Genomic DNA, 20,762 nt, shown 5'->3' on the forward strand with positions numbered 1-20,762 from the left:
TTATTCAGAGCTTTTCAGTGAATCCCTTGGATTTAATTTGAAATTTATCATTTGGCTGCAGCATAACTGCCCACCTCTGCTTATTATATACCAACAACTAGACACCAAAGATGGTGGAGATAATAAACAGCAAATGTCACTTCCACTTTCCTTTCTTTCTCTGTCTTGCTCTCTTTTCCTCCCCACATCTCTCCCCCTGTTTCTTTCTCCATCTCACTTCCCATTTATTCATTCGTTTCCATGGTAAACTCTCCAAATGCTAATGAGACTATCAAAGTGAGCGTTTGCAAGTCTGACATTGTGTCGGAGAAAAAGCTCTGGCTGCTCAAAATGTGTGTGTGTGTGAGGGGGGGCAGTCCACATGGAGTGGGAGTGGAAGAGTGTTGACAATGAGATGACCATATTTTCTTTCCCTCTTCCTCTCTCCCTTGTCTTTTGCTTCAGCTTTTATTATACCACACTGCTACCAAAACTATTTTTCTTTTAACAATTAGAATGAGAGATTGAACAGACAAGTTGAAATTAAATAAAGTAAAATGAGATGAGCAGTAGCAGGTTCAGTACTAGCAAAAATAAACACACACAAGGCAGGAACACACCCTGGAGGGGATGCCAGGCCTTCACAGGGCGATACACACTCACAAATTCGGACACTTTTTGAGTCGCCAATCCACCTACCAATGTGTGTTTTTGGACCGTGGGAGGAAACCGGAGCACCCGGACAAGGGGAGAACACACCAAACTCCTCAGAGACCCACTACCTACAGGTTCCTGGAGCTGTGTGACTGTGACACTTACCTGCTGCACCACCATGCTGCCCTTCAAAAGGATATATGCATTTATGAAAACCAAAAATCTAGCACAAATTGCATCTTTCCAGAAGCTTTTTCCAGCAATGAAAGCCAACCATTAAAAGCCAGAACCACAATAATACCACTCACTTTGTGAAACGTACCACAAGTATAATATCCAATCATACAAACATAAAGGACGTCATAATTACTGTATTCATTCCATAATGTTGCCAGCTAAGATGTAAATCAGATCTCACCACCCACAAACACTGCTGAATGGTCCTTCATTGTTCAGGTGCAATGAGCAAGGCCAAGCAGGCATTTTCAAATGATGTAACCCCAGAGTCAAGTTGTCTGGAAATCAATGCTGTTTTATAAGAAAACTAACCATGATATTTTACATATATTATATATATATGTTTTTGAAATGCGTGATTGTGTTTTTTTTCTGTCACAGATGAATGATGCAATGGGTTCTGAGCTGCCATGGGTCTATTTTGTTAGCTTGGTAATATTTGGCTCCTTCTTCGTCCTCAATCTTGTTTTGGGTGTTCTCAGCGGGTGAGTGACCATTGTAAATGCTAAAGTGTTACTCCTCCAGTTCCCCTCTCCTTCTGGCTTTTCTCTCTTTACTTGAGCTGCCCATTAATGTAAGTATACCCACATTTAACCCAATACTCTGTGCCTAAAACACAGAGAGTTCTCTAAGGAGCGAGAGAAGGCGAAGGCTCGTGGAGACTTCCAGAAGCTGAGGGAAAAGCAGCAGCTGGAGGAGGATTTAAAGGGCTACCTGGACTGGATCACACAGGCCGAGGACATCGACCCTGAGAACGATGAGGAAGGAGACCAGGAGGGAAAACGCAACCGTGAGTACTCCCACTCTCACAGTACACTTAAGGTACACAGTTTACACTCTAATTCTGTGTCACGTACCCACTTTCATGTTTTCTGGTCCACTGTATAAGAAAATAACCTTTCATAATCCTTGAGGAAATATATTCTGTCTCTGAATACCTAGTGAGTTCCCTACACCAGCTAGCTGAGCTGTCTTATGCTATTATTTTTTCAAAAGTAACGACCTAGATATGTTTTTAACTTGTGCTTATTTTAACAATCTATTTGGTCTAATGTGCAGGAGGTGAGAATGAGCACTGAGCTCTTTTATATGGTTTGATTTTGGTTTAAAAGTGATAGGGAGAAAGACACTACACTAGATGATTAGACAAATCCTTTATCTCTCTTCACCATCAGTTCCTTTCTGGTCTTATATTCTTAGCAGATTGTAAGGTATAGGGTTATATGCCTTCTGGCTGTATTCAGAGATTGTTTAAATGTGTGTAGTGAGGATGTAAAAGCACACTTGTGCACAGTGGCATCAGACTTCTGATGTATGTATAGACTAAAGTGTATGTTCAGTGTGTGTGTTTATTTTTGTGTTTGTCTATGGTGAAGAAAGGTTTCTCAGTTATCTGTTTTACAGACTCTGGACGTATGTATTTTTCTCTTGGACAAAGACTTCTATGAGGAACTGTGCTAAGATTAGCACCACTACCTGACAGTTGACTGTAGGCATAATAATGCAATGCACTATGTAATGTAATGCAAAAGTGCTGAACACAGTTTAAGACAATATATGATTGAAGAAGGTGAGGATAACATAGCATGTTAGCCTAAATAATCTTTATTGAATGTACTTTAATAATGAAAATGCACCACCCAGAAACAAAATGAGTGCAAATAACAATAGATTAGTTATATCGTATGATTTAAAATAAAGTGAGCGACTCTGAACTCTTAGTATGGCAAGGCTTTAGGTCCTATTTCTGAGTATTGTATTAAAAAAAGTAGTGTATTATTTAACATATAGTAAGGTATTTTTTATTTTATGGTAGTGACAAAATGTACATCCCACAACCACCCACTAGAATATTTCAGTAGCAGTTTTATCCCTCTCTCTCTCTCTCTCTCTCTCTCTCTCTCTCCCTCTCTCTCTCTCCTCTCTCTCTCTCTCTCTCTCTCTCTCTCTCTCTCTCTCTCTCCCCTCCTCCTGTCCCTTAAACTCATATTAGAGTCCTAATCCTTTCTCTTGATTCATCCCTCTCTTCTCCCAGATTTCTTCACTCACATTCAATCTTCAATCACATCTTACCCACTCGTCAATTTGCAGCTGCTGTAATTCAACCACTGTTAATGTCACATAATGTTTTCTCAAATTTCAATATGTCCTTGTGGTTTAAATTAATATAAAATATTATTCAAAAAGTCATGAAAAATGTTTTATGATTTTAAATGTAGAACAAATGAAATATTAAAAAAAAATGAGACAGCAAACGTGAAGTAGATATTTTTCTGATGGTGTGTGCAAATAAATAAATAAATAAATAAAATAGCAGATTGTTGAACTCCTGTAGAGTAAAGCTGAAATCAGGGCAAATGTTCTACCGGTTAGCTATCTCTGATAGACAGTGGCACTTACTATGAGTTTATTGCTTTAGAATTATGGTGAAATTACTGTAAAATGCTTTACTGTGCTGTACCATATATTCTCATATATAGCTTAGCCGTAAATTACCCTGCATTTTACAGGATTGTTTTTACAGTGTGCCGATGCCCCTTATACCATATCTTCAACCCTTTGTCCCGTCACAGTTATGATGATACAGATTTTTGATCAGACAGTGATTCCACCTGCCAGTCCTGTTTCTCCTTAGACTGTGCCTGTTCCTTTTCATCTTGGAGCAGATGCTGCCTAACTAAAAGAGAAGCACACAATTACGAATCTCTCTCTCTCTCACACACACACACACACACACACACACACAAACGCACACACACACACACACACACACACACAAACGCACACACACACACGCACGCACACAGACCAGGCTTTAAACTGTCTCACTGTCCCTAGACAGTGGCTTTATCTGTTGTGTAAATCCAGCTGAGTGAACGCACTGCAATTATACCCTCACTCAAGGTTGAGCTCAGGGATACTATGGGTAGCATGAGATTCTTTGTTCTTGACAAAAATAGGATTTTACCCCTACAACAACAACTATATACAATTGCAATAGATATGTAGAGATGGGCACCACAGGAAAAATGACATTCTTTGTTGGAAAATATTTGGTTGGAATGAAATTTGGTTAAAAACCTAAATACACATCCTCTACAGGGAAAACTTGCTTTAATGAAACATTGAAACTTCAGCATGAACTAAACATGACGTATCTGGCTAAACTAATTGTTATCCATATAGCTAAGCTAATCAAATTAATCAAATCAAGTCAAACATTTTTAACAGTTATTAATTTTTTATATTTTAAATTAATAATAATTTGAGACAGTAGTTTTGCTGCAGGTAACATAAATAGTGATCCCATTCCTCTTGCTTTATTATGGAAATCCATAGCAAGTCTGGTGGTTTCAGCCACACAGTCAATCCGATATATATGACAGAGAGAGACACAGACACAGAGACAGAGAGAGAGATGCAGACGGACAGAGAGAGAGAATAATCCCAATCCTCTTTATGTAAGCGGCGTGTGACGCACTGCAAAACACACACTACCCAGCATCCTGTTTATGTCTCTTTCGTTCTACCCCTCCCATTCTCTCTCTCTCTCTCTCTCTCTCTCTCTGGCCCTCTGGCCCAGTATTTATCTCTCTCACAATCCATCCACGTGTGTCTGTGCTACCTCCTCAATCAGACGTGAGTCATGTGATCTGCTCAGTGTTTTGGCCTCAGTTATAGGCCAGATATATTAGAAATATAGAGTTACTACTTGTTGAGTGCTGTACATGGAAGTAGGACCTCAAATAAAAATATAAAACAGGCAAGCTTAAAAAAAAAGTTTTTTCTCACTGTGAAGGTTAAAGTAGACATATTACATTGAAACATATATGTGAGACAGAACTTATCAAATGCAGTATAAATATAAAATTTTTCTTAAGAACATTTGAGTAGTAATACTAATTTTGAGTATTTGAGTAACTAACATTTGAGTAGTTTTAACTTGTTTTATTTATTTATTTATTTTTTTTCTAGGTGTTCTATTCTAATTATTCCATTGGCAAGTAATGATTCATATTTCAGGAAATACTCTTTTAAATAAGCAAAATGATTTGCCAAGAGATTAAAACCCTTTGACTAAGTAATTTTATATACAGCTTACATATCACATACACAAATGTAAGCCTCAGTTACAAAATCCTGGATTGAATTAGTAGAAACAGATCACACCTGGATTTTGTCAGAGGAGCACATTGAGTCTGGAGGCCATATTAAGTGAGGCCATGGCAAATAAACCCAGCTTTGTAAGCCTTCTTTGAGGAATAGTGTCAGGGATTAAAGCAGCATTACCTGTGAGTCTGCAGTGACTCATTATTGCCAGTTTGAAGAAAGTACCTCCATAGAATAATTTCTACAAATGCTGCATAAGACAACTTTCATTAAAGATGAAACTAAACGAAACAAAATTTAAAATCTTTAAAGTTATCTTTTTATTTAACAGTACTAAACTTACAAGATTTAAGTTCTTTGAAGTTCTTGTTGATTTGAAATGTCTTCCTGTCCTAATACAATCTGCTTGTTTTTATATTTTAAATAGTTTTACTAATTTGTATACTTACACTGGGTTTAAGAACGATATATAAGTGGATCTTATTTAAAAAATATTTTTGAATAATGAGGTGACTTTTGAATGATGTGGGGATTTTTATTGTGAGAGACTGAACATTCTATATACTTTTAGCACTGTGTGTGCATGTTGTTTTGTGTGTGTGTGTGTATGTGTGTGTGTGTGTGTGAGTGAGAGAGAGAGAGAGAGAGAGAGAGAGAGAGAGAGAGAGAGAGAGAGAGAAAATTGGAAGATGATTATTTTGTTAGGAACTACATTATATAGCCAAATGTTTGTAGACACCTGCTCATTCAATATTTCTTCTGAAAACAAGTATTAATAAGGATATAGGCTTTAGACTAGAATATTTCTGTGAGGATTTGATGGCATTTAGCTTCAATGACATTAGTGAGGTCAGGTACTTATGCTGGATGATTATTCTGCATCACAAAACCACTTTGAACTTGTTACAAAGCTCCATAGAAAGCAGTTCCACTTTTCCACAGTCCAATATTGAAATAGCTTAATGCCACATGTTTGCTTTTTAAAATAGCTTTCTGTTAATTCACTACTTATAAGAGGTGTCTGCTAACTTTTGGACATGTAGTGTGACTGTAGTCTTAAGCTGTCTTGCTGTCTCTATTCGCCATGGTTTAAGCTCCACAGTAGTATCTGCAATCTGTCCAATAGCATGCTGGTGTTGAAATGTAGCTGCTGCTGTTAATAGATGCCTATTTGCTTCATGTGTTAGACTGTTGTCTGTGAGTGTGTTCCAATTGTGCACTTAACACTAAGTTGCGCTTAAGGCAAATTTCCAGCTTTCACTATAAAGCTGTATGAAAATATGGAGAAAAGCTGTAGGTGATTCCGAAGTGATTACGCTGTCAAGAATGAAATAAAAATTCTTGACAATACAATCAATATGAAAAATGTAATACTAGCTAATACTAAGTCGTTATGAGTTGAGAATATTCAAAAATCTACAATGAACTGGTTAGAAATGGTTGATTTTTGAGTTTGGTATTGATGGACACTTGTCCCTCAGTCCAACAGGAAATAGGAAAGAAGGAATTCACATTTGGAAAAGTTGATGTGGTGTATAAATGTGTTTAAATGAAAAACCTGAAAAACAAACAAACAGACAAATACCTGCTGTAATAGGTAGTATATGCTTGTTAGTATTTTTGTACAAAAGATTTTAACCCATTTTGTTTGCTGATGTGTGTTGTCATAGGAACATATTAGTACTTTGCATGCTAACCTGCCAAACATATTAATACATAGCATATAATTTATGCTATTAGTGTGTAGTACACACTTGGGACACCCTATATCTTATTCTATTTTCCCATTCTATTTCTTCCTCAGCCTGTGAGCCTCTTCTCCTATTTAAAATGCTTTGTACAATTCCTTCTCTCTCTCTCTCTTTTTTTTTTTTCTTGCTCCTCTGCATTTGTCTCTTCTGAACAGTGGAGTACTGTAATGCTGCTCTATGTGTTTAACCAGTAGATGCTGATAGCGGCTTCTCTTCCTGCTCTTCTGTCTCTCTGTCTCCCTACCCCCTGTCTCAAAATGCATGCTCCACCTGTAACTGAAAGGGGTGACCATGGCCGATCTCACCCAGAAGAAGAAGGCAGGGAAGTCTGGCTGGTTCAGTCAGTCAACAGAGACTCAGGGTAAATCCTGCCAAATGAGTTTGTATGTCTGCGTGTGTGTGTGTGTGTGTGTGTGTGTGTGTGTGTGTGTGTGTGTGTGTGTGAGAGAGAGAGAGAGAGAGAGAGAGATAGAGGCAGAGATTGAGGAAAAAAAAACTTAAAGTGTACATAAAAACAAAACACTTTGCATAATTATTCTCCTTAGGGTCAAAGCAGATTGGGTTGTCCTTGGTTTCAAAGTTTGGGCTGACTTTCAATATGTTCTGTTTTTTAATATGTTTTAAAATTACACACTAATCTCATGCCATTTCCCAGCTATTAGTTGATCAGAAGTAGAAGTATTAAGACATTTATTCAGAATAAAGAAATGGAGCAGTACATAATTCTAAAAACCTGAGAAAGCTTGAAGCTTCAAGAGTTAAATGCAATGTTAAACTATTTAATTTGAATTTATTTGAAGTATGACATACAGTTGGAAAACTGTATAAATTTGGCTTTATTTTTCTTTTTTCTTTTTTTAAACGCTATCTATGTCTTCAAAGTTTTGTGCTGGCAGTGTGTTTGCCGAGTTGATTTGTCCTCAGATTCAGATTTGTCTTCAACAATGAATCATTTTCCATCTGAACTATAATATTGTGCTACCATTAATGTCATTTCCTATTACTTTTTATTCTGCCTTTTTATAGAGGAATTTTATAATCACACTCACAAAAACTGTTTACAATGTTTTATCTATATTATGCTGCCATTTTCATGGCCAGTCCGTGCTGTTCCATAACTGTCTCTGTCTTTTCTTCTCAGCGAGCATGCCCACTAGTGAGACTGAGTCTGTCAATACGGACAACCCAAATGGGGAGGATGACAAGGCCCGCTGCTGTGGACCCATCTGGTGAGAGTCGCATACATACAAAAAAAAGGAAGAATGCCTGTTAGAAGTTTAGTTATGATACAGTTCTCATACAAGCCACATCTTAACATGTCTTGGCTATTCTTCCTCGAACTACTGATGCCAGTTCTTAAACTTTGTGTGACTTTCGATTTTTAATATATACTTCTACTTACATTCCCATAAATATTTTCCCTTAAATAAGCTCTCAGACTCAAAGCATTTCTCCTCTTGTGGTTAATACTTTCCAGCAGCTAATGTTGTAGTTAAATGTTGGTGTTAAACAAAAGGTCTATTCATAATACTGTACTGGTGTTATGTAAACAGTGGTAGACTTATTTTGACATGCAGTCATGTCAGTATTGCCATGAGGCAGCATTACTTACAGGTTTTTAGTGCTATTCCTGCCCACGTACAGGTTATATGCCTGTCTTGTGAAATTTTCAGAATACACTCAAATTATTCTCAAAACATCAAATGGTGTGGGTTTTGTTGAGGTTCGGTTTTTTTTTAATATGACCAAATAGGCCTGCATTTGTAATAGCAAAATATTTTACTGAATTCTGGCACTGCCGTTTGTCATAGAATTGCTTGAATTTTCCATAGATGCTCCACTGACAAATAAGGGACACCAGTTATGATGTAAACGCAGCACAAATGCCCTAAATACTATGGCAGGGTTCCACCATTTCTTTTCTTATACCAATACTAGTAATGAAACTGAGTATCATCTGATACAGAAATTGGTTCAATATTTCTTTTTTCAAAGTAATAATCTTTTAAACAAATTACATTTAAATCTGTAATCTTTTAAAGTCTTTTACTCTGTAGCAGACAGTATCATTACGTGTTTATATACATGCTGTGTCTGTAGATACTTCCGCAGTAATTCAGTAGAAAAACATTGCCATGAATGCCATGCTCTGGAGAAGCTGCTCATGTGCCTGGGGGTCAACGTACCCAGTGCCAAGCATCATCCAATTTGTTTACTTCTCCTCACTAAGGTTTCCCTGGATTCATGAAATCAAAAACTCTTATTAATGTTTTAGTATTACTATTTCATTACTATTACATCTAGAGGCTGTTACAGCAGGCCAAAACTCCTTAATGGTACAATTGTTTTCAAAATAAGCAGTTCATGAGCAGTGGTCTACTTTTGGCCAGTGGATAATGTTCTATTACATCTATTTATAATGCTATTTACATATAATGAGCATGTTACAAAAAACATCAAACAATTATGTAATGTTAAAGATATTATTATATATAGCTTACCATTTTTTTCAACAGAGGTGAATGACAATCTCAGTGAGGATTTGCATAGGTGGATTAGGGCTTGTGTTGTGTGTAAACAAGCAACACATTATGCACATCAGCTAGCAAGCTATTTAGAAGTGCTTTATAGTAACCGTGTAATTTTGTCACTCTTTCAGTCAAAAAATTACAAAGTCGAAGTTCAGGTCAGTAAACCAGTCAGTGTTTGTTGTGCTGAGATAACCCCAGTCTTGTCTGGGTGCTCTTGTTGACATGCATGGCTCATGTTCCCTACCTGCATGACCATTTTCACCAGTGTGGAATTATTGCATGCATGTGTGATTTTGTGTTGGTTAACATTTCATTTAAAATAACATTGAGCATTTTACATTGTGTAACCTTGTGCACCGACTAATCATGATCATTGCTTTAGTTACAGTGCTGTGCTTGGAAATATCAGGGGGCTAGTCATCATTGTTTTAATCAAAAATTTCAAACACTTTGTGCTTCTCGCCAGAGTGGCAGGGTTAGTGATCCAAGGAGAAGAGCAACTTCTTTGTTTGATCTTGAATTGCTCATATATATGTGTTTCCTTATTTCAGTAACTCCTTTATGACCGCTACACATTCTTTCAGACCCACAGTGGAGCATTTTGTGTCTTTTCACAGTCTAATGATGGACAGAAATTGCTGTGTATTTTTTTTTAGATTTGGAGTTTGATATTTTTTTATATTTATCCGATGGTGACAGTATTGATAGATCCAATCTCTATTCATCATCTTGGAATTCTGGTTTGAATATTCTGATTCTTATTTACTTGTATATACTTGCCCCTCCCTTTATTACAGTGCGCATTATTTGATGGTTAATACTGATGGGTGGTGTCTGATATTTGCACAGTAATATAAATCACATGAATAAATATTCATTTGTTGTTAATTGTTAACAGGATCACGTTATTGACTATTTTGCAACAGCCACCAACAATCTCTTTAAACCAGCTTTGCCTCCTGGTTAGTTTGCCTCCAGAATTTAAATTCAGGCCTAATGTACCATATCTGATACACCCTAATCACAGAGTGTAGGGATATATGAACGTTATAGATGTGATGTTATAGGTGTGATGTTATAGGTGTTAGTGGAGGAACTAAACTTTGTAGAAAAGTTGATCTTCAGCAATATGGTTGGACTATTTTGTTGTATTTACTTGGACACATACAAGCACCCCATCCCAACCGATAAGCAAGTGCACCTGTCCATCCATGTAGCTCACTGTAAACACTCACCTCTTGGTTTCCTCTTAATTATTATTACACCTGCTGTAAAGGACATACTTCACTGACTCTCCTAATCCATCTCCAGTCGTAGCTGGCGACGCTGGAACAGGTTCTGTCGTCGGAAATGCAGAGCAGCTGTTAAATCCACCACCTTCTACTGGCTGGTCATTGTCCTGGTCTTTCTCAATACTCTCACCATATCCTCAGAACACTACAACCAGCCTGACTGGCTCACTGAAGTTCAAGGTAAATTGCTGCGTGCGGACACACACACGCACACACGAAGTTGTGAGCAAAAGTTTGAACATCTCTGCTTTGTTGATTTTCTAAAATAATTAATTAATCCATAATTTACTGAGAACTTAAATGTGGCCTTTTTTCTTCAATATTTAATGCTCAGGTTCTCAGGGAAAAAGTAGTGCTGTAACGTTTGCACAGTCTACTAATCTAGTTATTTCCAATTCAGCAAATAAACAGTAATTGTGCATTTCATTGAGCAGAAGTATACAATATTCTCTATAGAGAATGTGTTCTTATGTTCACCTACAGTACCACTTAAAAGTTTTGACACATCTTCTCTTTAGACATTGGGGGAATAGGACTATTCACTGTATAGAACTGTGTACCAGCCCCTACCTCTGCACTCATACACATGAAGAAGGCAAGCAGTTCTACAAATTAACTCTTGACCACAGCTGTTCACTGAAAACCATTCTAGGTGACGACCTCATGAGTTCAACAGTTTTAACCTGACAGAATATTGATATTAAACATATATTTGACAATATTTCTTGTATCTTTACCACATATGGCTGTAAAACAGCATTGTTTATATGGTTACATCATATGCCCTAACACCTACACACACATACATTGATGTCAGGGATATCCATATATTGATATTATTCACCAGGATTTTTACATGAACTTGCCCTGTGAAGGACTGGCGCCCCCTCCAGGGTGTATTCCTGCCTTGCGCCCAATGATTCCAGGTAGGCTCTGGACCCACCGCGACCCTGAACTGGATAAGCGCTTACAGACAACGAACAGATAATAATGTTACATGAACTTGATACAGAAGATATCAGTCATATTCAATCTTGTTCTCAGCATCTGCTCATAATTTCTTTGAAACAGTGACAACATGTCCCAGTTGTTCTCTCTACAGATGTGGCCAATAAGGTGCTGTTGGCCATGTTCACGTGTGAAATGCTGATTAAGATGTACAGTCTGGGACTGCAGGCATATTTTGTGTCTCTCTTCAACCGTTTCGACTGTTTTGTGGTGTGTGGCGGCATTGTGGAGACCATCCTGGTGGAGCTGGAGATAATGTCACCCCTCGGCATTTCTGTCTTCCGCTGTGTTCGTCTGCTCCGGATCTTTAAGGTCACACGGTGAGCTTCCTGAACATTATTAAGGCCTCCGGTGTTTCCTTTATGAAGCATTGCAATATAAAAGATTTATCTTTGAAAGAGAGAAGTTGTCAGATTTCTTTATAACAGTGGTGTTAGGAATCAGTGTCTGCAATGTGTACACTGCACACATAGGCATGTTATTATCTAAAACAACCAGTAAAACTACACTTGTCTTTTGAATGTTTATCTGTAATATTGATCTAGTTAAAAAAGTGGTAAATCAATGTACCAGTTGTACAATAGCTTGCTTTGATATTGAAATGTTTGGACATATTTTTCACATCACTACCATATATTACTCTTAAGAATTCTCGTTTCTTTGTTTACATCTTAAAAATGTAATTATGTAGACACATGCAGTTCATCTTAAAAATGTGTCACTTTAAATACTACCTGTATCAATTGGTAAATGTTATTAACACTGGAAATAATTCTGTGATAATTATAGATTTCTGTAATACTAGATTACAGTACTCCATGTTGTTTTCTCTCTGAATTCCTCCAGGCACTGGGCATCACTGAGTAATTTAGTGGCATCTCTACTGAACTCCATGAAGTCCATTGCATCCTTGTTGCTGCTGCTCTTCCTCTTCATTATCATCTTCAGTCTGCTTGGCATGCAGCTCTTTGGTGGCAAATTTAACTTTGATGAAACTGTGACCAAGAGAAGTACATTCGACAACTTTCCTCAAGCCTTGCTCACGGTCTTTCAGGTGTGTTTAATTTATGTTTTTAAACTGAGAACACCAACTGTTGCAGTTTAGCTAGCAGAAATGTTGCCCATTATTGCTTGAATTGCCTGGAATTGTCCTGCTCTAATAACAATGGACTTCCCAGGAAAAGACAAGGCATATGCTAATATACTGTATTCAATTATTATGGTATATGTGTTGGCTTATGTAACATTCACAGATAACAGTCCGGATAGTCTTTAGTACAGAGAACTCAAAGTTTGTTTTTCCTAGAAACAAGCTGAAATATGGCACATTTGACCACAGCTCACCATTTGAGATGAGGCAAACTGTGTTAAACGACAAGATTTTTCCAAAATACACCCAAGCTTACGCGTCTGATACAGTGCCATCTGAGGGTTTGAAGATCATAGACTTTCAACAGTGGTATGCCCTAAACATACTGAGATTTCTCTGGATTTCCTGAAACTTTCCACAATGTTATGTAAAGTAGATGGTGAAGACTTCTGAGTTCTTAATTTGCTTTTAATTTGTTTTTGAAGTGAGTTTTAAGAAATTACACCAGACTTACACTAGAAATCTATTCTTTAACCATCATAGATTCTTGCTTATATTTTATTTTACAGAACCAAGGGGGTTTATAATTCAATAAACAAAAAATATATTTTTTTTTAGTTTATACAAAAAAATATTTTGTGTGACTGTGTGCCCAGATCCTCACAGGTGAAGACTGGAACACAGTGATGTATGATGGGATCATGGCATATGGAGGGCCTTCTTCTTCTGGCATGGTGGTGTGCATTTACTTCATCATCCTCTTCATCTGTGGAAACTGTATCCTCTTGATCACCTTGTCTTAGAGCCTGTGAATACATCTTAACTGGCCAAAATCTGGATTTTTGGACACAATAAATATTCTCTGAGGCCTGATTAGAGGTGAAGTATTGTATTGCACTGATCTAAATGTAACATAGTACCCCTCAGTATGCTGTACATCAGAGGTTCTCAACTGGTCTCAGCCTAGGACCCATATTTTCTTCAAGTCGTGACCCACTTTTACAGAATACAAACCAAACAAATTTATTTTTGAAAAATAGCCTTCAAAAACATGTTTAAACATACATATACATGCAAAGTGAATTTAAGAACAATTGTTAAAACAACTGAGGAGGAACATGACAACTGCATGTGTAAAAGTTACTACAACAATAAAATTAAATATCAAAACTGCACAAAATAAATAAGGCCACAAATTTAGATATTTCACTTCTCTGCATATCCCTGCATTCAGAGTACATTAGTAAGAAACTGAAGAGGACCATACCAACTTCATGTATAAAAGTTACTACAATAAATTTAAATATAAAAACTGCATAAAATAAATATGGTTTGATACTCTCATGTGGCAGCACTTCATTAAAAATAACACAATGGGGTTTCTGTCTGTGTTTGTGAACACACTGTGAACCCAGAAACACTTTTATGCTCTTTTTACAAGAATACAATCATGGTATTCTCTGCATACAAAGTTGGTTTCTTCAAGCTGATAACGTGCTGAATATTATATTCCTGCTGTTTGTTTTTGGGGTTCATTTCACTTGACACTCGTGATAAGATATCCTGCTAAATGTCTTCTTGGCCATTGCTGTGGACAACCTGGCAGATGCAGAAAGTCTGAACACAGCACAGAAAGAGGAAGAGGAGCAGAACAAGAGGAGGAAGAGAGCCAGGTAATTAGTATTTTAACTGCAAATGCTTCTCCTAAGCAAAGCATCAAACAACATGCCAACAGTTCAGTAGAATGACAAGTAAATTAGCAAAGTTTTGCTTTTAGACAGCAGAGGCCTGGAAAAAACAAAAGCTTTAAATTTATTTATACATATTTACATAAATATTTAACAGGAAACCCACTTGGGTGCATGGTAAAAGAATGCTTTAATCATTTCAAATTCCTGTGTTTGAAAGGAGCGGTAGCACAGACAAGAAAGATGAGAAGAAGCAAGAGGGTCAGTGTGAAGAAACTAAGGTAAAGTTAAGCTATTCTTGAAACATGCCTTTGCAAATCTTGTCACAAACTCCTATAAGTGTGTGTCAAAGGTTATAAAATGTTTTTTACCAAAGGGAATTTGTGATTTTAAGTGTGTTGAGAAGTGGAGCCTGTCAGTTCAGTTCAGCTAATGAGCTAAAACTACAGCAAACTAAAGCAAAATGTTGCTTGCTGATGAAAATTATTTTACGTTGGTGGAAAAAGTGTCAACATATCAACATTCCTGCTTTGTGCAAAGTTTAGTTCTAAAATGCATTACAAAACCTTTTCAACAATTTAGATTTTTTTTGTAATAATGATGTTTGCATAAAATCACCTCTAGCACAGAATTTTAATTATGTATACGTATACCACGTATCTGCTCTGGTTTCCTCCTACGGTCCTCCTCCTCCTAATGGTGGTAGGCTGAGAAATTACCCACATTGTGAATCATTAGGAAAGTGTTGGATGTCCTGCAATGGTTTGGCACCCTGTGTTCCTGCTTGACACCCAATGATTCTGGCTATGATCTGGTCCCAGAGAAGATGAATGAATGAATTGCCTAACCTGCTTTTTATATGATCATTAGTGATGTACGATGACATCAGAATTATATCCGTATCGGCCGATAATTGCCATTTTGAAGATTATTGGCATCAGACAGATGCTTTGATTTTGTCAGTATTTCAAAGTGATAATTGCTGACATTTATTTGATGCCAGAAGAAAAATATAGACTGATGAATGTGTCAGAAATTTGGCTCAGATTGTTCTCCAACTGTCCGTGTAGAGAAACACAAAGACATTGCTGAAACTCTTATTTCTGTATGACTGTATTGTAGAATAGATACATTGTTATAGTGCTACTGTGCTTTGTGTTAATATTTGTGTAATATTTGTATAATATTTGTCTGTTATTTCATTGTAAAATTGAAAGCAGAGTCTGTAAAGAACAGTAAGCTAAATAAATGTGACTAACAATGTTCTCAGAAGACTTTATTGTTTTACTGTTTGTGTACAGTTGGTTGTTAATTTGTCAGTAATGTTAATCCGGGGTATCTTATATTTCTGTATTTTATAAATATCAGATATCACCATTGGTCCAGAATTTCCATATCGGTTCATCCCTAATGGTCATGTGTGTAATGTTAGTATTTATCTCATGCCCACAGATTCCATTAGAGGAGCAGGCTAGAGATGAAGAGAGAGAGCCAGCAGTTCGACCAACAGGTGCTTCTATATAACTGCAGTACTTCACAGTATAAAGCTTATAAACTATATTAATATTGACATTTGTCGCTTGTCACGTGTATACAGGTGAGGATGAGGAGGACCACCCCGAAGTTCCATCAGGACCCCGTCCTCAGAGACTGTCAGAACTTAGCCTAAAGGAGAAGACTCCTCCCATTCCTGAGGGCAGTGCTTTCTTCATCTTTAGCCACACAAATCCGTGAGTCCAGTGCACAAAATATACTCGATTCATACAGTACAGGCTTGCACACATCTTGAATGTCACTGATGAAACAAGACATCATATCTTTAAATTGCAACTTTACAGCAGAAGGCAGAAACACTTCATGTAACCTTGATTTTAAATAAATAAAGTTTTTATGCTTTATTGGATATTTTTTTCATTGTGAACTTTATTGAGATATATAGTAAATGTTTATAAAATCCAACGTATTCAACAAAATATTCATCATTCAGATATTTAAGGAAATAAATGATGTTTTTAGACTAAAATCTAAATCCAAATGATTTATAGCTAAACTTTTGGGCATTGTCCTGTTCATTATACATTCAAAGTTAATTTGAGTTGAATTAAACCAGTAAATTTGCTTGATTCCGCATTAAGTCATTTTTTGTTTTGAACAGAATAAAAAACATTTACTGTGGTCTTTGGGGCAAATTTAACATTTTACATGTCTACAATGTACTAATAAAAATAAAGTAAAAAAATATATATTTTTTCATTCAGTTCATTCTGTTTTTTCCATAGGTTTCGTGTGAGATGTCATCATCTGATCAACCACCAGATATTCACCAACCTCATCCTCGTCTTCATTATGCTTAGCTCTGTCTCACTTGCAGCTGAAGACCCCATTAGAAGTTTCTCTGCAAGGAACATTGTAAGATCTGATCTAAAGTACTCTCCAAACCTTGTTACTGTAGCATGCTTGTAAAAAAATACACTTCAAATTTTAAAGTCAGCAGTGCATTTTTGTATATACTATATTCATATATATAATTTTTTTATATACTGCTGGTTAATTTCATTATTTTAGCTCCATGTATTGTTTAATTTTTTGAGACATTGTGCTTTCTAATCTTGCTTCATGCAGTTCTTTTAATTGCAGAAAGGAATGAATGGTCATTCTGAAAAAGCTAAATGTTTGTCATCACAGTCTGCAACTGAGCTTCCTCAGTTTTTAATTGTTCAGTGTTTGTGAAGTTTTAAGTGTCTGTGCTTAACTGTCATGTTGCCCTTTTCCAGATTCTTGGTTATTTTGACTATGCCTTCACAGCTATCTTTACAGTAGAGATCCTACTGAAGGTAATTGCTCCTATCCATGTCTGAGCGTTGTATTGTAGCTCTATGTTGTTAATGGTATGACGGTCTTGACTCCGCAGGTCCTAGGCTATGCCGATTATGTCTTCACTAGTATATTTACGTTTGAGATCCTAATGAAGGTAACATTGTTTCTATGGTAACCTCAGCCTTGCTGCATCACCATTTTGTGTCGACTTGTTTCACAGAGTTCATTGCACTGTTGCTTGTATGTTATTGTTGCACCTCTTTGTAATGAAGCTAGTATCTTAAATGTAGTCCTATGGTTTCAGTAGTGTAATATTTAAAAGGTAATAATTTTCAACACAGCAATCTATCTATATCTGTAATTTCCATCCCAATATATTCTAAGAAATATAAACATTATTGTATTATTGTATTATCAAAGTAATACAATAATTTAAGATAATTTAGAAACGGTAGTCATAATTGTAATTCTTTTACAAATCTGACCATCAAGAAAGTTTTTTTTTTATGACTGAGAGTCATGACTTGCTTCTCTCTGTCAAATGAGAGAATCATTCTTTTTCTTCCATCATTTCGCCTAATGCTATCTAATGCAGGTGTCTCTTAGAGCAAAAAAACATGACCGAACAGATTAGTAGAATTGGCAGTAACTAGGTTTGTAATATTAGATAAAAAGATACAAGCCGTTTTTGAGGAGTTTTGGATCTAAAAAACAACAATCATTTTATGATTTTCATTATTATTATTAATATTTTAGTATTACGATTTATTGTTTTATTATGAATGACTTCTTGTATAATTTTGTATATTTTCAATTCATCTGACTAGCACTATTTTAAAATAAGTTGTAGTAATTTTAAAACTTATCAATGTTAGTGATCTCGACATTTTCTCATGCCCTATATAAGCAATATTCTTTTTAATCATGAAGTAGACATCACATGATTTGACTTCATACTGCAGAGAAAGAGGGTGCATAGAGTTGCATGACATTTATTTTGTATTCCCATAAACATCTGCCCTTTGACATGTTGAATCATGCACACAGCACTGCATCTGCTAGTTAAATATTACAGTGATTTGAATGGACTGATCTGGGGTTCATTTGTCAGCTTGCTCTAAACCAATATATTACATCTCTGTCATTGCATTTTGTCTGCTTGCAAGTTATGTCCTTAGTGTTCCAGTCATTCATGTGTTTGAACATCAATGTCAAGATAATGTGCTGTTTGTAGGAGCTGAAAGCCCCACTTCTGGGGTCAAAACAGATTTGACCTAAAAACAATGTGTCATTTTCTTTTCTGGTGTTTTTTTTTATCAGTGTAGCCTGGGCCATCGCAAGAACTATTAGAATGGGTGGGCATTTGAGTTGTTGCTGCAGCTACAACTGTGTATACAACAGTGCAGTCAGTACCATCAACAGAACTGTTAGAAAAGAGGGGCCTATGGCTTTAACCAAAGGGTCGAGGAGTGAAGGATGGGGGTGTGTTGTGCAGCTAGAAATGCAACATTTTATATTCACCACACAGAAACTCAAAATGGAAAAAAAAAAGAATATTGAGGCTGACAATTGTTTCTTACTCATTCTTACCCGTTTGTTATTTGAGTTTGCTGTTCTGTCTGGTCCAATTGAATATAAACAGCGCACTATTTAAGGTAGAACTGCAAATTTAAATGAAAAAAAAATGATTGAAAAGAAGCCAGCTTGGTCTAAACAGATTACAGTTAAATGGGTAACTCTGGTAACTTGCCATGAGTTGGTTAAACACAGTAAGTATTTAAGAGAGTATATGTCGGATTTCTGGGATCGGTTTTAAATAATGAACTGGCTGTATATGCACACATTTTAAGCAAAAGCTTGAGCACCCTAAATCAAATTATATATCATGTACATTTTTAAGTAAAAATAAGCTAAAATATCATCTTTGTGAAAAACATATAATTGCTAGTTGTTACAAACCTTCAACTACATAATATGTTAAATAAAGATTTTGGAGTCATATTTTGTTTAAACATGAACATATATAACTCCTTATCCTGATCTTTCTGTAGATTTGGTCACTAATTTATTTAAGACAGCTGTACTGGCTTTTCTTCTCCAAATGCATTACTTGTATCAGTCCTGAGTTTTTAAGGCCAGTTTATAAAGTCAGTTAATTAACTAAAGTTGATCTAGTCTACATAAGCAGTTAATTCTGTAAGTAATAAACTTTAAAACGTTTTAAAAAGAGCCCCAATTAGAATCTTCTGAGTGTATTAGTGTGTTTTACACAGACAGTTGGGTAAATATACAAAGCTGTCTTTAAATAGGTGTTTTGCAATGGAATTTTTGGCCTGTGGGTGGCAGCAATTCTTCATAATTTTTTTTATTCCACTAACATAAGAATGGATATGTATATCTATGAAATACACTTTTGTTCTTACTAATTCTCTTATTTTATTCAGATGACAGCCTTTGGGGCATTCCTGCACAAAGGAGCTTTCTGCAGAAACTACTTCAACTTGCTGGATCTGCTGGTTGTTGGAGTCTCTTTGGTGTCTTTTGGCATACAGTATGTACCAGACATATTCAGCAGTATCATCCATATGGGGATGGTAAACTAGCTTATCTAGCTCACCTAACAGATTAATTGACAGTTAACAAAGCAGTCCCTTTAACAGATTAACTGAAATACACAAGTGTCAAAGTTAATCCAACTGTACATCACTATTGTTCTCAGGAGATGAATTTTGCTGTTGGAATTAGACTACCAGCAACAAACCAATGCATTTTCTAGTTAAATGTTTCCATAAATGTAATTGATTGTAGCTCTTTGCTAAGAATTAAAACAACTAATCAAATATGTATATTTTAGAAACGTAACAGAATGATTTGGGTAGAGTTGACTTGATCTGATATCAGAAGATGAAATTAGAATGAATGTACATTTTTCATGTGTTTGGATCAGCATAACAAGCTGATTGAGTTGTGTGTGTATTGTGTGCACAGGTCCTCAGCCATTTCTGTGGTGAAGATTCTCAGAGTGCTGCGTGTACTTCGTCCACTGAGAGCCATCAACAGAGCAAAGGGACTGAAAGTAAGGCAGCCTCTTCTGTTTGTGTCAGTTTTATGTAGATGAATATGGCGTATGTGTGGTGTCACAGACCACTAGCCGATATTAACCCAAGGAAACTGCCTTAAAGGTCGGAATCATCTAGTTTGAAAATAATGGGAAGTAGAAACTTTGGAGGGCTGCAGCTAAAGAAAATGAAAAAATATGCATTAATTGAATAAAAAATTATTTTACTTAGTAAAAAATATAGTGATATATAAAATATTTATTATTTGATTTAATTTTACATCTGGTGCATGCAGTTTAACATTGTTTATGTATCAGTATATTTTTCTCTTTTACGCATCCTCTGTGGCTCAGTTGTGCTGTGCTAAAGCAGTCAAGTAGTGTACATTATGAGGTTTTTCTTTACTGACCAGTAACGAAAAAGGCCACTTTTACACATACGTGAATGTAGTTAAACCTGATGATTAGGCTGCAAAATTTCAAGGGTCAGAATGGCATTAAAATTCCAGTTATTTCCTATCAAAAAATTCCTTCTCTTGGGAAATAT

General features: G+C 36.1%; 1 protein-coding gene across 1 annotated transcript in view; it reads left to right on the top strand.

The window, feature by feature from the left end:
• The window catches only part of cacna1db (calcium channel, voltage-dependent, L type, alpha 1D subunit, b), a 114,109-nt gene that overhangs the window by 70,297 nt on the left and 23,050 nt on the right, over nucleotides 1–20,762 (top strand). The window contains exons 9-25 of the mRNA XM_066644480.1: nucleotides 1,252–1,355; nucleotides 1,491–1,660; nucleotides 7,015–7,092; nucleotides 7,873–7,960; nucleotides 9,391–9,417; nucleotides 10,574–10,734; nucleotides 11,657–11,882; nucleotides 12,409–12,616; nucleotides 13,309–13,429; nucleotides 14,211–14,325; nucleotides 14,561–14,621; nucleotides 15,793–15,850; nucleotides 15,938–16,070; nucleotides 16,620–16,749; nucleotides 17,252–17,311; nucleotides 19,602–19,708; nucleotides 20,146–20,233. Coding sequence (XP_066500577.1) covers nucleotides 1,252–1,355; nucleotides 1,491–1,660; nucleotides 7,015–7,092; nucleotides 7,873–7,960; nucleotides 9,391–9,417; nucleotides 10,574–10,734; nucleotides 11,657–11,882; nucleotides 12,409–12,616; nucleotides 13,309–13,429; nucleotides 14,211–14,325; nucleotides 14,561–14,621; nucleotides 15,793–15,850; nucleotides 15,938–16,070; nucleotides 16,620–16,749; nucleotides 17,252–17,311; nucleotides 19,602–19,708; nucleotides 20,146–20,233 — 1,935 coding nt within the window. The remainder of the gene's footprint in view (nucleotides 1–1,251; nucleotides 1,356–1,490; nucleotides 1,661–7,014; nucleotides 7,093–7,872; nucleotides 7,961–9,390; nucleotides 9,418–10,573; nucleotides 10,735–11,656; nucleotides 11,883–12,408; nucleotides 12,617–13,308; nucleotides 13,430–14,210; nucleotides 14,326–14,560; nucleotides 14,622–15,792; nucleotides 15,851–15,937; nucleotides 16,071–16,619; nucleotides 16,750–17,251; nucleotides 17,312–19,601; nucleotides 19,709–20,145; nucleotides 20,234–20,762) is intronic.

Source organism: Hoplias malabaricus, chromosome 14 (genome assembly GCF_029633855.1).
Source record: "Hoplias malabaricus isolate fHopMal1 chromosome 14, fHopMal1.hap1, whole genome shotgun sequence".
Lineage (NCBI taxonomy): Eukaryota > Metazoa > Chordata > Actinopteri > Characiformes > Erythrinidae > Hoplias > Hoplias malabaricus.